The 12,111-nt window shown below is 39.9% G+C and overlaps 1 protein-coding gene across 3 annotated transcripts in view; it reads left to right on the top strand.

Moving 5' to 3' along the window:
• MYO16 (myosin XVI) overlaps positions 1–12,111 on the top strand; it is a 501,160-nt gene that overhangs the window by 228,988 nt on the left and 260,061 nt on the right. For all 3 annotated transcript variants that reach the window (XM_043477832.1, XM_043477831.1, XM_043477833.1), the window contains one exon: positions 8,614–8,764. In XM_043477832.1, the coding sequence (XP_043333767.1) occupies positions 8,614–8,764 (151 nt within the window). The remainder of the gene's footprint in view (positions 1–8,613; positions 8,765–12,111) is intronic.

Genomic DNA, 12,111 nt, shown 5'->3' with positions numbered 1-12,111 from the left:
GCAGTATAGTCTGGAGTCAGGCAGGTTTGACTCCTCCAGTTCCATTCTTCTTTCTCAAGATTGCTTTGGCTATTCAAGGTTTTTTGTGTTTCCATACAAATTGTGAAATTATTTGTTCTAATTCTGTGAAAAATGCCTTTGGTGTTTTGTTTTGTATAGTATTGCATTGCATTGTTTTGTATAGTATACTCATTTTCACCATATTGATGCTTCTGATCCATTGCATTGTTTTGGGGATTGCATTGATTTTGTATAGTATACTCATTTTCACCATATTGATGCTTCTGATCCATGAACATGGTATACTTATCCATCTATTTGTCTCATCTTTGATTTCTTTCATCAGTGTTTTATAGTTTTCTATATATATAGGTCTTTTGTTTAGGTAAATTTATTCCTATGTATTTTATTCTTTTTGTTGCAATGGTGAATGGAATTGTTTCCTTAATTTCTCTTTCTGTTTTCTCATTGTTAGTGTACAGGAATGCAAGAGATTTCTATGTATTAATTTTGTATCCTGCAACTTTATTCATTGATTAGCTCTAGTAATTTTCTGGTGGTGTCTGTAGGGTTTTCTATGTAGAGGATCATGTCATCTGCAAGCAATGAGAGTTTTACTTCTTTTCCAATCTGAATTCCTTTCATTTCTTTTTCTTCTCTGATTGCTGTGGCTAAAATTTCCAAAGCTATGTTGAATAGTAGTGGTGAAAGTGGGCACCCTTGTCTTGTTCCTGACTTCAGAGGAAATGTTTTCAATTTTTCACCACTGAGGATAATATTTGCTGTGGGTTTATTGTAGATGGCTTTTTGTTATGTTGAGGTATGTTCCGTCTATGCCTGCTTTCTGAAGAGTTTTTTTTATTATAAATGGGTGTTTAATTTTGTAAAGGCTTACTCTGCATATATTGAGATAATCATATCTCAAATTGAAATTTATCTTTCAATTTGTTAATGTGGTATATCACATTGATTGATTTGCAAATATTGAAGAATCTTTGCATCCCTGGGATAAAGCCCACTTGGTCATGATGTATGATCTTTTTAGTATGTTGTTGGATTCTGTTTGCTAGAATTTTGTTGAGGCTGCCATCACCCTAATAGCAAAACCAGACAAAGATGGCACAAAAAAAGAAAACTACCTTTTGCTTTCAGGAAAAAGGTAAAATGAACAAGTCAACTTTGCAATACAAAAGGAAACAGAATCTTTGCATCTATGTTCATCAGTGATATTGGCCTGTAGTTTTCTTTGTCTGGTTTTGGTGTTAGGGTGATGGCAGCCTCAACAAAATTCTAGCTCACAGTCCTTGCCATCTTCTGTGGAATCGCTTTCTGAACAGAGATGCCTGTGGGATTAGAACAAGACGGGGCCACTCTTTTCCATCTGTCCACCATCTTATCCACCCAACCCTTTGACTCGGTTCACTCTGAGCATCTAAAATCCAATGATGCTATTTAAGGATAAGGATGAGGGCTTTGAGCCAGCCTAACCTCTGTTCCTGGTTGGTATACACACCGATATACTAGAATGATAATGTGCCCTTGCTCCGTGGAAAGAGGGCACAGGACCTGAGTTCAGGGCCCTCCAAGACCTTACTGTGTGTGTCTGTTTGTCCTGATCTGTATACTTCATGATGAAGGTGTAATATTGCATTGGCCAAAAAGTTGGTTTGGAATCTTATGGAAAAACCCAAATGAACTTTGTAGCCATGCAGTACTAAGTATAAGGCTTTCTTGATTCATTCCAGGGAATTGTCTAACCTGAGAAGGGTTGAGGGAACACCTGAATTTGTAGCTAGTTGGTCCAAAGTGCAGGTGGCCTGGGAATGCCCAGACTTGTGGCCGACATCCGAAGTGGGACAGACTTGCTGAGGATGGTGCCTTACCTTGGGGGTTCATGCTGACTCTAGGTGGTCCATCTATGTCAGAAACACACTGCAGTACAACACAGGGTTATGAGGGTGGCCTCTGTCTTGTGGGCTTGTTCTCGATGACTAAGCAACTGTGTAACTCTTTGAGATATTCAGAAACTCCCTTCATAATGCACAGAATTCTGGATTCAACTTACTTTAAGAGAATTTTTAAGTTTCTTTGCAGATAACTGTTGAGAACTCCTCTGAGATGAATGAGACTACTCTCAAATGAATGTCTTAAAAACAGCATTATATCAAATCCAAACACAAGTGACACATTGAAATTTTTATTTTTGTTTTAGAGACAAGTGATATTTTACCAAAGTGGTTTTTTAAGTTGTAGGTTTTACAAAACCTAAAGTCAATTTTTTGTTTGTTTGTTTTATTAGGGGGTGTCAACAATAGCAATTAATTGAAACACTTTCTAAGAAATGTTTCATTCCATGTTAATCTTTGGTTCATTATTTTATTTCATTGATGCAGAAAAACTCCAGTTCCCTATAATAAGTAATTTATATAGCTATGTTCATAAGATTAAAATTGGGAACTATCTACTTGGTCCATTACTTTAACCATCAAAATAACTGAATCACATATGCCATTTCTCCACATTTGTTTCTATTAAATTTTCTTCCCTTATGGGCCAAATGTATCTCAATACAGTCCATTTTATTTGTTCTCTTTAGCTTTCCAAAATTGCCTGAGTTATAATGGGCAGTAATTGTTGCCTTCGTTAGTTTAATGATGTTCCTCTTTCAATTTTCAGAAATAGAATCCCAGTTCCTACAGGCACATTTGCTCTGCATGAAATGCTTTTTATGTTTATAGAAATAAGTAACTCTTGAATAAATCCAGTCGAGTTTGGAAATTGGGTGTGTGCTGGTGTAGTACCATCTAATTTCTTCCACAGTCAAGTTAAATTTACCTCTCCTGCATTAATCTAAAGTACCCTTGGATGGTAGCTCTTTCATTTTCTTTGTGTTTATGGAGGCTGCCTTACCAAAAGCCTTCTTTTAGAAAGTAAGCTATTTAATCTGATTTTTTCTTTTTCACTGATAAATGTCTAGTCATAATTTTTTTATAATTAGAATACTTTTTCATTAAAGAAAATATGAAGAGTGTAGAATAATATGTAGAAGTATGACAGTAATCTCTTGTTAGCATCAAAGAAAAAAATGCACCAGAAAAGTCAGTAAATACTTAATTCAAGAGGATGGCAGATCCGCTGGATGAGGAAATGCAAATCCATTCCATTATTCTTTCCTGGGAAATCCCATGGACATAGGAACCTGGTGAGCTGCAGTCTAGGGGGTCACGAAGAGTGGTAAACAACTGAGTGGATGAGCACACACATGCACTTAGCAGTAGGGAAGAGAGATTGAACGTAAAGGCCTCAAAGCTTGTTAGTGCCGGGCCTAGAGGAAAAGTGCTGGAGGAAGTTAACCAGAGCTGGTTGGAGTGATGAGGCATGAGTTTGCTCGCTGGTGTTTATGGAAGTCAGGCTCCTGCCCTCCAGCAGTGACAGGGAGACCGAGTGCCATCTGTTATGATGATTGCATCTCAGAAGGGTGGCTGTCAGTTTCTGCAGGCAGAACCCCTGGGTTGTAAGCATGGGCATGTGTCATAAAGTCGCTTCAGTCGTGTCTGACTCTATGCGACTCTATGGACCATAGATCGCCAGACTCCTCTGTCCATGATATTCTCCAGGCAAGAATACTGGAGTAGGCTGCCATGCCCTCCTCCAGGGGATCTTTACTGGGGAAGCCCATTCTTCCCAGGGACTGAAGCAGTGTCTTTTACATCTCCTGCATTGGCAGGCAGGTTCTTTTCTTTTTTCTGAGTGTCTTTATTTTTATTTATTTATTTTACTTTACAATGTTGTATTGGTTTTGCCATACATTGACTTGAATCCATCATGGGTGTACATGTGTTCCCCATCCTGAAACCCCTCCCACCTCCCTCCCCATCCTATCCCTCTAGGTCCTCCCAGTGTACCATCCCCGAGCAGGTTCCCTGCATGGAACCTGGACTGGTGATTCATTCCACATATGATAATTTACATGTTTCAAAGAAATAAAAAGAATCCAGATTGGAAAAGAAGAAGTAAAACTCTCACTGTTTCCAGATGACATGATCCTCAACATAGAAAACCCTAAAGACTCCACCAGAAAATTACTAGAGCTAATCAATGAATATAGTAAAGTTGCAGGATATAAAATTAACACACCAAAATCCCTTGCATTCCTGTACACTAACAATGAGAAAACAGAAAGAGAAATTAAGGAAACAATTCCATTCACCATTGCAACAAAAAGAATAAAATACTTAGGAATATATCTACCTAAGGAAACAAAAGACCTATATATAGAAAACTATAAAACACTGGTGAAAGAAATCAAAGAGGGCACAAATAGATGGAGAAATATACCGTGTTCATGGATCAGAAGAATCAATATAGTGAAAATGAGTATACTACCCACCTCAATCTATAGATTCAAGGCAAGCAGGTTCTTTACCACTAGCGCCTCCTGGGAAGCCCTTGTAAGCCTAACAGGGGTTTATATCTTAAAGGCAGGCAGAGATTTAAAAAAATCATAATCTTAAGATCTTTAAAGTAAGTTCTCTAAGAAGTGAAGGGTCAGGGGTCTGGAGCAGGGAGAAGCTCTGTTGGAATGAGAGGAATGTTACTGACTTCTTCGGCATGAGTCCATCTTTTTGATGCAAACTGCTATTCACTCAGCATATTTCTTCATATGCTTTATATGTTTCTTGTTTATGAAGCTGAATTCTTCTTTCTATATAATTGCACTTATCTTTTAAATTAACCTTATGTAAAATATTTTGCCATAATTGATAAAGGTTTAATGAGCATTAAAATACCAATGATTACTTCAAGAGTCTTCCTTTTCCTAAAAGAATAGAATTTTAATATATGTTTATATTCTACAAATGGATAATCAGTGAAAAGCTAAATATATAGACATTAACATGGGGATGCTATTGTTAACCACAGTGATTATGGATAAAGTGTGTTCTATTTTAAAAATAGAATAGAAGTCTGAAGAAAAATTGTTCCATAGATGTCAAAACATTAACACATGCCATGAACCTAAGTGCATGTTTTTCACTTTCTCACAGAAAATATCTGCATGACTAATTAATATGCTGTCTATCAACCCAACCAAATCATTCCAAGGCATTCTTCTTACATGAATGTGGGTGTTTGTAATTATTGTTGGTAGTAAGTCATAGGCTTTATAACCTGTGATCTTATTGAGTGTATAAATGATATTTTTAAATGCACGTGAGTGTGTTAGCATCACTGAACATTACGACTTGAAATACATGTAGATATTCTCATTCCTGCATTTGGCAAGCGTGGAACTGTGGCCCAGGGATGTTAAAGGTGTTAGAAGGTCAAATAGAAGCCAAATTGAGGTCAGGACTGATGTAGAATGAGGTCACTATATTATTCCTGGACCAGTCTCATTTCAAGTGTGTCTTTCAAAGAGCCTTCTGTTAACACTGCAGTTAGATTTGGGATGTGAAAGAAGTATTTCAGCTGTTTTAGTAAACTCACCAGTTCTTCCTTTTGCATGCGCCCTGGCTAGGTATCTTCAGTCATGCCTAACGCTCTGTGACACTGTGGACTGTAGCCTGGCAGGCTTCCCTGTCCATGAGATTCTCCAGGCAACAGTACTGGAATGGATTGCCATGCCCTCCTCCAGGGGATCTTCCCAACTCAGGGATCGAACCCACATCTTCTTCTCTCCTGCATCTCCTGCATTGGCGGCAGACTCTTTACCACTGAGCCACTGGGGGAGCCTCTTCCTCCTTTTCAGTCAGTTCAGTTCAGTCGCTCAGTCGTGTCTGACTCTTTGCGACCCCATGGACTGCAGCGCACCAGGCCTCCCTGTCCGTCACCAGCTCCCAGAGTTTATTCAAACTCATGTCCATCGAGTCCGTGATGCCATCTAACCATCTCATCCTCTGTCATCCCCTTCTCTTCCCACCTTCAATCTTTCCTAGAATCAGGGTCTTTTCCAATGAATCAGTTCTTCAATTCAGGTGGCCAAAAGACTGGAGTTTCAGTTTCAGCATCAGACCTTCCAATGAACACCCAGGACTCGTCTCCTTTAGGATGAACTGGTTGGATCTCCTTGCAGTCCAAGGGACTCTCAAGAGTTTTCTCCAACACCACAGTTCAAAAGCATCAATTCTTTGGAGCTCAGCTTTCTTTATAGTCCAACTCTCACATCCATACATGGCTACTGGAGAAACCATAGCTTTGAGTACATGGATCTTTGTTGGCAAAGTAATAGCTCTGCTTTTTAATAAGATGTATAGGTTGGTCAAAACTTTCCTTTCAAGGAGCAAGTGTCTTTTAATGTCATGGCTGCTGTCACCATCTGCAGTGATTTTGGAGCCCAGAAAAATAAAGTCAGCCACTGTTTCCACTGTTTCCCCATCTATTTGCCATGAAGTGATGAGACTAGATGCCGTGATCTTAATTTTCTGAATGTTGAGCTTTAAGCCAACTTTTTCACTCTCCTCTTTCACTTTCATCAAGAGGCTCATTAGTTCTTCTTCACTTTCTGTCATAAGGGTGGTGTTATCTGCATATCTGAGGTTATTGATATTTCTCCCAGCAATCTTTATTCCAGCTTGTGCTTCCTCCAGCCCAGCGTCTCTCATGTTGTACTCTACATATAAGTTAAATAAGCAGGGTGACAATATACAGCCTTGACATACTCCTTTTCCTATTTGGAACCAGTCTGTTGTTCCATGTCTAGTTCTAAGTGTTGCTTCCTGACCTGCATACAGGTTTCTTAAGAGGCAGGTCAGGTGGTCTGGTATTCCCATCTCTTTCAGAATTTTCTACAGTTTGTTGTGATCCACACATTCAAAGGCTTTGGCATAGTCAATAAAGCAGAAGTAGATGTTTTTCTGGAACTCTCTTGCTTTTTCGATGATACAAGGGATATTGGCAATTTGATCTCTGGCTCCTCTGCCTTTTTAAATCCAGCTCGAACATCTGGAAGTTCATGGTTCATGTACTGTTGAAGCCTGGCTTGGAGAATTTTGAGCATTACTTTACTAGCATGTAAGATGAGTGTAAGTGTGCGGTAGTTCGAACATTCTTTGGTATTGCCTTTCTTAGGAATTAGAATGAAAGCTGACCCTTTCCTGTCCTGTGGCCACTGCTGAGTTTCCCAAATTTGCTGGCATATTGAGTTGTAGCACTTTCACAGCATCATCTTTTAGGATTTGAAATAGCTCAACTGGAATTCCATCACCTCCACTAACTTTGTTTGTAGTGATCTTCCTAAGGCCCACTTGACTTAATTTTTTTAGGCTCCAAAATCACTGTAGGTGGTGACTACAGCCATGAAATTAAAGGATGCTCACTACTTGGAAGAAAAGGTATGACCAACCCTGACAGCATATTAAAAAGTAGAGACATTACTTTGCCAACAAAGGTCCATGTAGTCAAAGCTATGGTTTTTGCAGTAGTCATCTATGGATGTGAGAGTTGGACTATAAAGAAAGCTGAACACTGAAGAATTGATGGGTTTGAACTGTGGTGTTGGAAAAGACTCTTGAGAGTCCCTTGGACTGCAAGGAGATCCAACCAGTCCATCCTAAAGGAGATCAGTCCTGAATATTCATTGGAAGGACTGATGTTGAAGATGAAACTCCTATTCTCTGGCCACCTGATGGGAAGATCTGACTCTTTGGAAAAGACTCTGATGCTGGGAAAGATTGAAGGTGGGAGGAGATGGGGACAACAGAGGATGAGATGGTTGGATGGCATCAGGGGATCAATGGACATGAGTTTGAGTAAACTCTTGGATTTGCTGATGGACAGGGAAGCCTGGCGTGCTGCATTCCATGGGGTTGCAAAGAGGTGGACATGACTGAGCGACTGAACTGAACTGAACCGAACTGAGCTCTCTTTTGGCACAATGTCAATGGAAGAACAACAACAACAAAAATGATACAAGTTTCATTTATTTATTTTTTGCCTAAATTGAATGGCAAAGAAGTAATAGAACTTTTAGAATTGTTTGTAACAATGCATCCCTTTAGTGTGTCATTCAGTTTTAATCCCCTTGTTATCATTTCATCACAAACTATTTTAAATGTTTCCCATGATTTTTTAGAGCTTTCCTGGTGACTCAGATGGTAAAGAATCCCCCTGCAATGCAAGAAACCTGGGAGAATTCCAGGCCAGACTATAGTCGACGGGGTCACAAAGAGTCAAATACAACTGAGCAACTTTCAGATGATTCTATAATATATTTTAAATCCTATATGAATAATAATTTAATTAACTGCAGAATGTTGCTTTTACTTGTTTGTAGTTCATTTTCACATTTAGATATTTTGCTTAGTTCAATCATGAGTTTCAACCTTAGCTTTTAAATTGCCCATTGGTCATCTGTTAAGCTATATATACTGTACATTCATAAACATTTTCTTCTCCAGTTGAAATAAATATATGTTTCTCTTGGAAGCAAAGTTGAATGAAATCTGGAGCTGATAGAAAAGCTTCAGGTTTCTCACTGATTTTCCCTGCAGCGTTGAGACTGTTTCTTATGTAAACCAGACAACTTTCCATCACTGAGCTGTTTGGTCATGGTAGTTTTTGATTGAGGTGGCAACTTGAGGAGACTAATTATAGCATGAATTTTCCCTACAGCAGTCCCCTGGTATTGCCAATCGCCAAGCAAGACAGCTTGTTGGAAAAAGACATTATGTTCAAAGATGCAACAAAAGGTCTGTGCAAGCGACAGTCTCAGGACAACACAGTGGAGAATGCCCCCATGCACGGCCCCACCAAACCTGAGCAGGTAATCACACGCTCCCTGCACGTCTGCCACGGCTGCAGCTATGACTTCATGCCTTAGAGCCAACTTTTCAGAATAAACTCGCAGTAATTTCCATTCAAAGAAAAATTAATGAATGCAGATATTTTGTGAAATGCCCATATGTAAATTGTTACGGTATTACACTGACCATTAACAAATATTGCTGTTGTATTTCACAAGGATTTGAATTTTGTAATCTGAACTTACCAGGAATGGGAGTTCAGCTAATACGCTAAATTTCTGAATATTGTCAATTGTGGCATTAGTTATCATTTTGATTATTATGTAGACTGTGTGTTTTGTTTCTTACAAATATCAAATATTTTACATAACAAGAAAAGAAAGCAAATCAGTCACTGAGTCACGTGTTAAATGCAACTGTGCTGGTGTATTTTGTGTGTGTGTGTGTGTGTTTGTCCCAGTGTCCAAAAGATGGGAAATTACTTTGAGGAGCTTGGGGTTATAGAAATTAATGTATTTGGTCGTCAGTTCCACAGAAGTAAATGACTTTTATACATTTCATGTTTTATAAATGACAGTCTTTTTATAAATGTCAGAGTAATCTCTGAAAGTGTTTTGTTTTTCTACTGTATCTAATTTTGAATGTTTTAAAGACAGTTTGCTGAGATTTTCTCAAGAACCTCTACTTTTAGTTTCATTCATTTCTGTTATTTTAAAATAACAAACTCAGTTTTGTAATTTTGACATATCTTTACATTTTAGTAGGTGTGTTCATCAGCTGAGGCTTCCAGAATGAAAGACAACACACGGAGTGGCTTAAACCCCAGAAAGCTTTTTCCTTGCAGTTCTGGAGACTGGAAGTTCAGAATCAGGGCACTGGCTGACTCATTTCTGGTGAAGGTTTTCTTTCTGACTTGCAGACCACCGCTTTCTCCTTGTGTCTTCACATGGTACAGAGAGAATAAACAGCCTCTTTGGTGTCTCTTTTAAGGACACTAACCCTATAGGTTCGGGTCACCACCCTTTTGACCTCCCTTCACCTTTATAACCTCCTAAAGGCCCTATCCAGCTTCCCTGGTGGCTCAGTGGTGAAGAATCTGCCTGCAATGCAGGAGACATAGTTTCGACCCCTGGATTGGGACGATCCCTTGGAAGAAGAAATGGCAACCCACTGCAATATTCTTGTCTGCCCGCGGACAGAGGAGTCCCATGGACTGTAGGAGCCCCACGTCCATGGGGTCGCAAAGAACTGGACACAACTTAGGGCCTTTTCTTGTTGTTAATCACTATCTCCAAAAAGTGTTTTATGCTGGTTAGAGCTTAAACATGTGAATTTGGAGGAGGGGGACCATTCAGTCCATAGTGACAGACAAATTGAGTGTTCAGTGAAGTTTAAGCCAAAGCTTTTTCTTAACATTTTTAAAGATCCTTTAAGCATTCTGTAACCTTAAATACATATTCTTAAGTGACAGAGGCTGGTCTGAAAAGGCTGTATACTGTATGATTATACTATTTGACATTCGAGAGAAAATCAAACTATTGAGACACTGAAATCATTAGAGGTTGCCAGGGATCGGGGCGGGGGGAATACATAGGTGGAGAAGGGAGTCTTTAGGGCAGTGGAACTTCTCTGTATGACCCTGTAAGCATAGATAACTGACGTTACACATATGTACAAATCCAGAGGACATGTAACACCAGTGTGGCCTTGATGAAAGGATGTAGGAGTAGCCAGGCTGTAAAGATCAGGCCTCCCATCCTGATCCTTGATGTGATCCGTGGGCCTTGGGTGATAATGATGTTTCAGTGTAGGTTTGTGATGGTAACAGAAGTGCCACCCTGGTGAGGGATGTTGATAATAGGAAAGGCTATGCAGGAGGGGACCGGTGTATATGGGAGATTTCTGTCCCTTCCTGTCAATTTTGCTGTGAATCTAAAGCAGCTCTAAAAAATAAAATCAGAAAGCAATGAAAGGATGTTAGCCGCATAACGTCAAATGTGATCCTTGCGGAATACCTTTTCAGTTTTTCCTGTCAGGTCTTTGTAATTGTGTCACAGGCACTGAAAGCAGCTGTCATCATGTTGCATTGATCTGGTATCAAACGAGGAGAAGTCAGTGTTCAGGTTTCATGTGCTTATGTTATCTATGGAATCAGTTTAGTCAGTTCAGTCGCTCAGTCGTGTCCGACCCTTTGCAACCCCATGGACTGCAGCACGCCAGGCCTCCCTGTCCGTCACCAACTCTTGGTGTTTACTCAAACTCATGTCCATTGAGTTGGTGAGGCCATCCAACCATCTCATCCTCTGTCATCCCCTTCTCCTCCTGCCCCCAATCCCTCCCAGCATCAGGGTCTTTTCCAATGAGTCAACTCTTCGCATGAGGTGGCCAAAGTACTGGAGTTTCAGCTTCAGCATCAGCCCTTCCAATGAACATTCAGGACTGATTTCCTCTAGGATGGACTGGTTGGATATTTCACTCGTATCTCCCGCTGTGAGCATCGCGCCATCGCTGTCGTCGCTCATTCTTGGCCTCAAGCTGCTTGGTTTCTCAGCAGGACTATCCATCAACTGGATTCTTCACCCACACTTCCCAGGAGGGCTTTAGAGAAGCCTTCTCAGAGCAATCAAGTTCTGATTCACAGTTTAAAGAGAAACATATCATGTGTAATTCAAGACGAACAAAATCCACAGCATCTCCCCTTCCAGATTTTTACAAAATGTAGGTCTTATCAAATGATAACTTCATAAGTGGGACTTCCCAGGTGGCTCAGTGATAAAGAACCTGCCTGCCAAGCAGGAGATGTGGGTTCAATCCCTGGTTCAGGAAGATCCCCTGGAGGAGGAAATGGCAATGCCCTTCAGTATTCTTGCCTGAGAAATTCCGTGGACAGAGGAGCCTGGCAGGCTACAGCCTGTGGGATCACAAAGAGTAGGACACAACTTAGTGGCTAAACAACAATAAACTACGTAAATGAATATTCAAGGCTTGATTTGAACGTTTTTTTCTTGGTTCTGATAGTGATCAAAATTCACATTAGCTTTATCATATCTCTGAGAATGTAGGCTTTTTTTTAAAGATACTTAAAAATGTATGATATTCTTTCTTCTCTTTCACTTTGTACTGTTCTTGCCTTCTATTCCGCCTCTCTCTACCTGCCCTCTTCCATGCTCTTTTTAATTTCCCACCTGTTTGACTTCTCTCTCTTCTCCTCTCTCGTCTTTCCTTTCATGGTATATTTATTTAAATTTGGCTCCAGCTTAAAATTCAGGTCATTGTATTCTGTTCAGTGAAGGTGTGTTTTCCTGGGAGTGAAGAGAGAGGAGGATGCGGTCGTGCAGACTTGCTCCGGTTCGGGACTGCTTTCGGA

This window comes from Cervus canadensis, chromosome 9 (genome assembly GCF_019320065.1).
Source record: "Cervus canadensis isolate Bull #8, Minnesota chromosome 9, ASM1932006v1, whole genome shotgun sequence".
Classification (NCBI taxonomy): Eukaryota; Metazoa; Chordata; class Mammalia; order Artiodactyla; family Cervidae; genus Cervus; species Cervus canadensis.
This window is presented reverse-complemented; position numbering and strand designations above follow the sequence as displayed.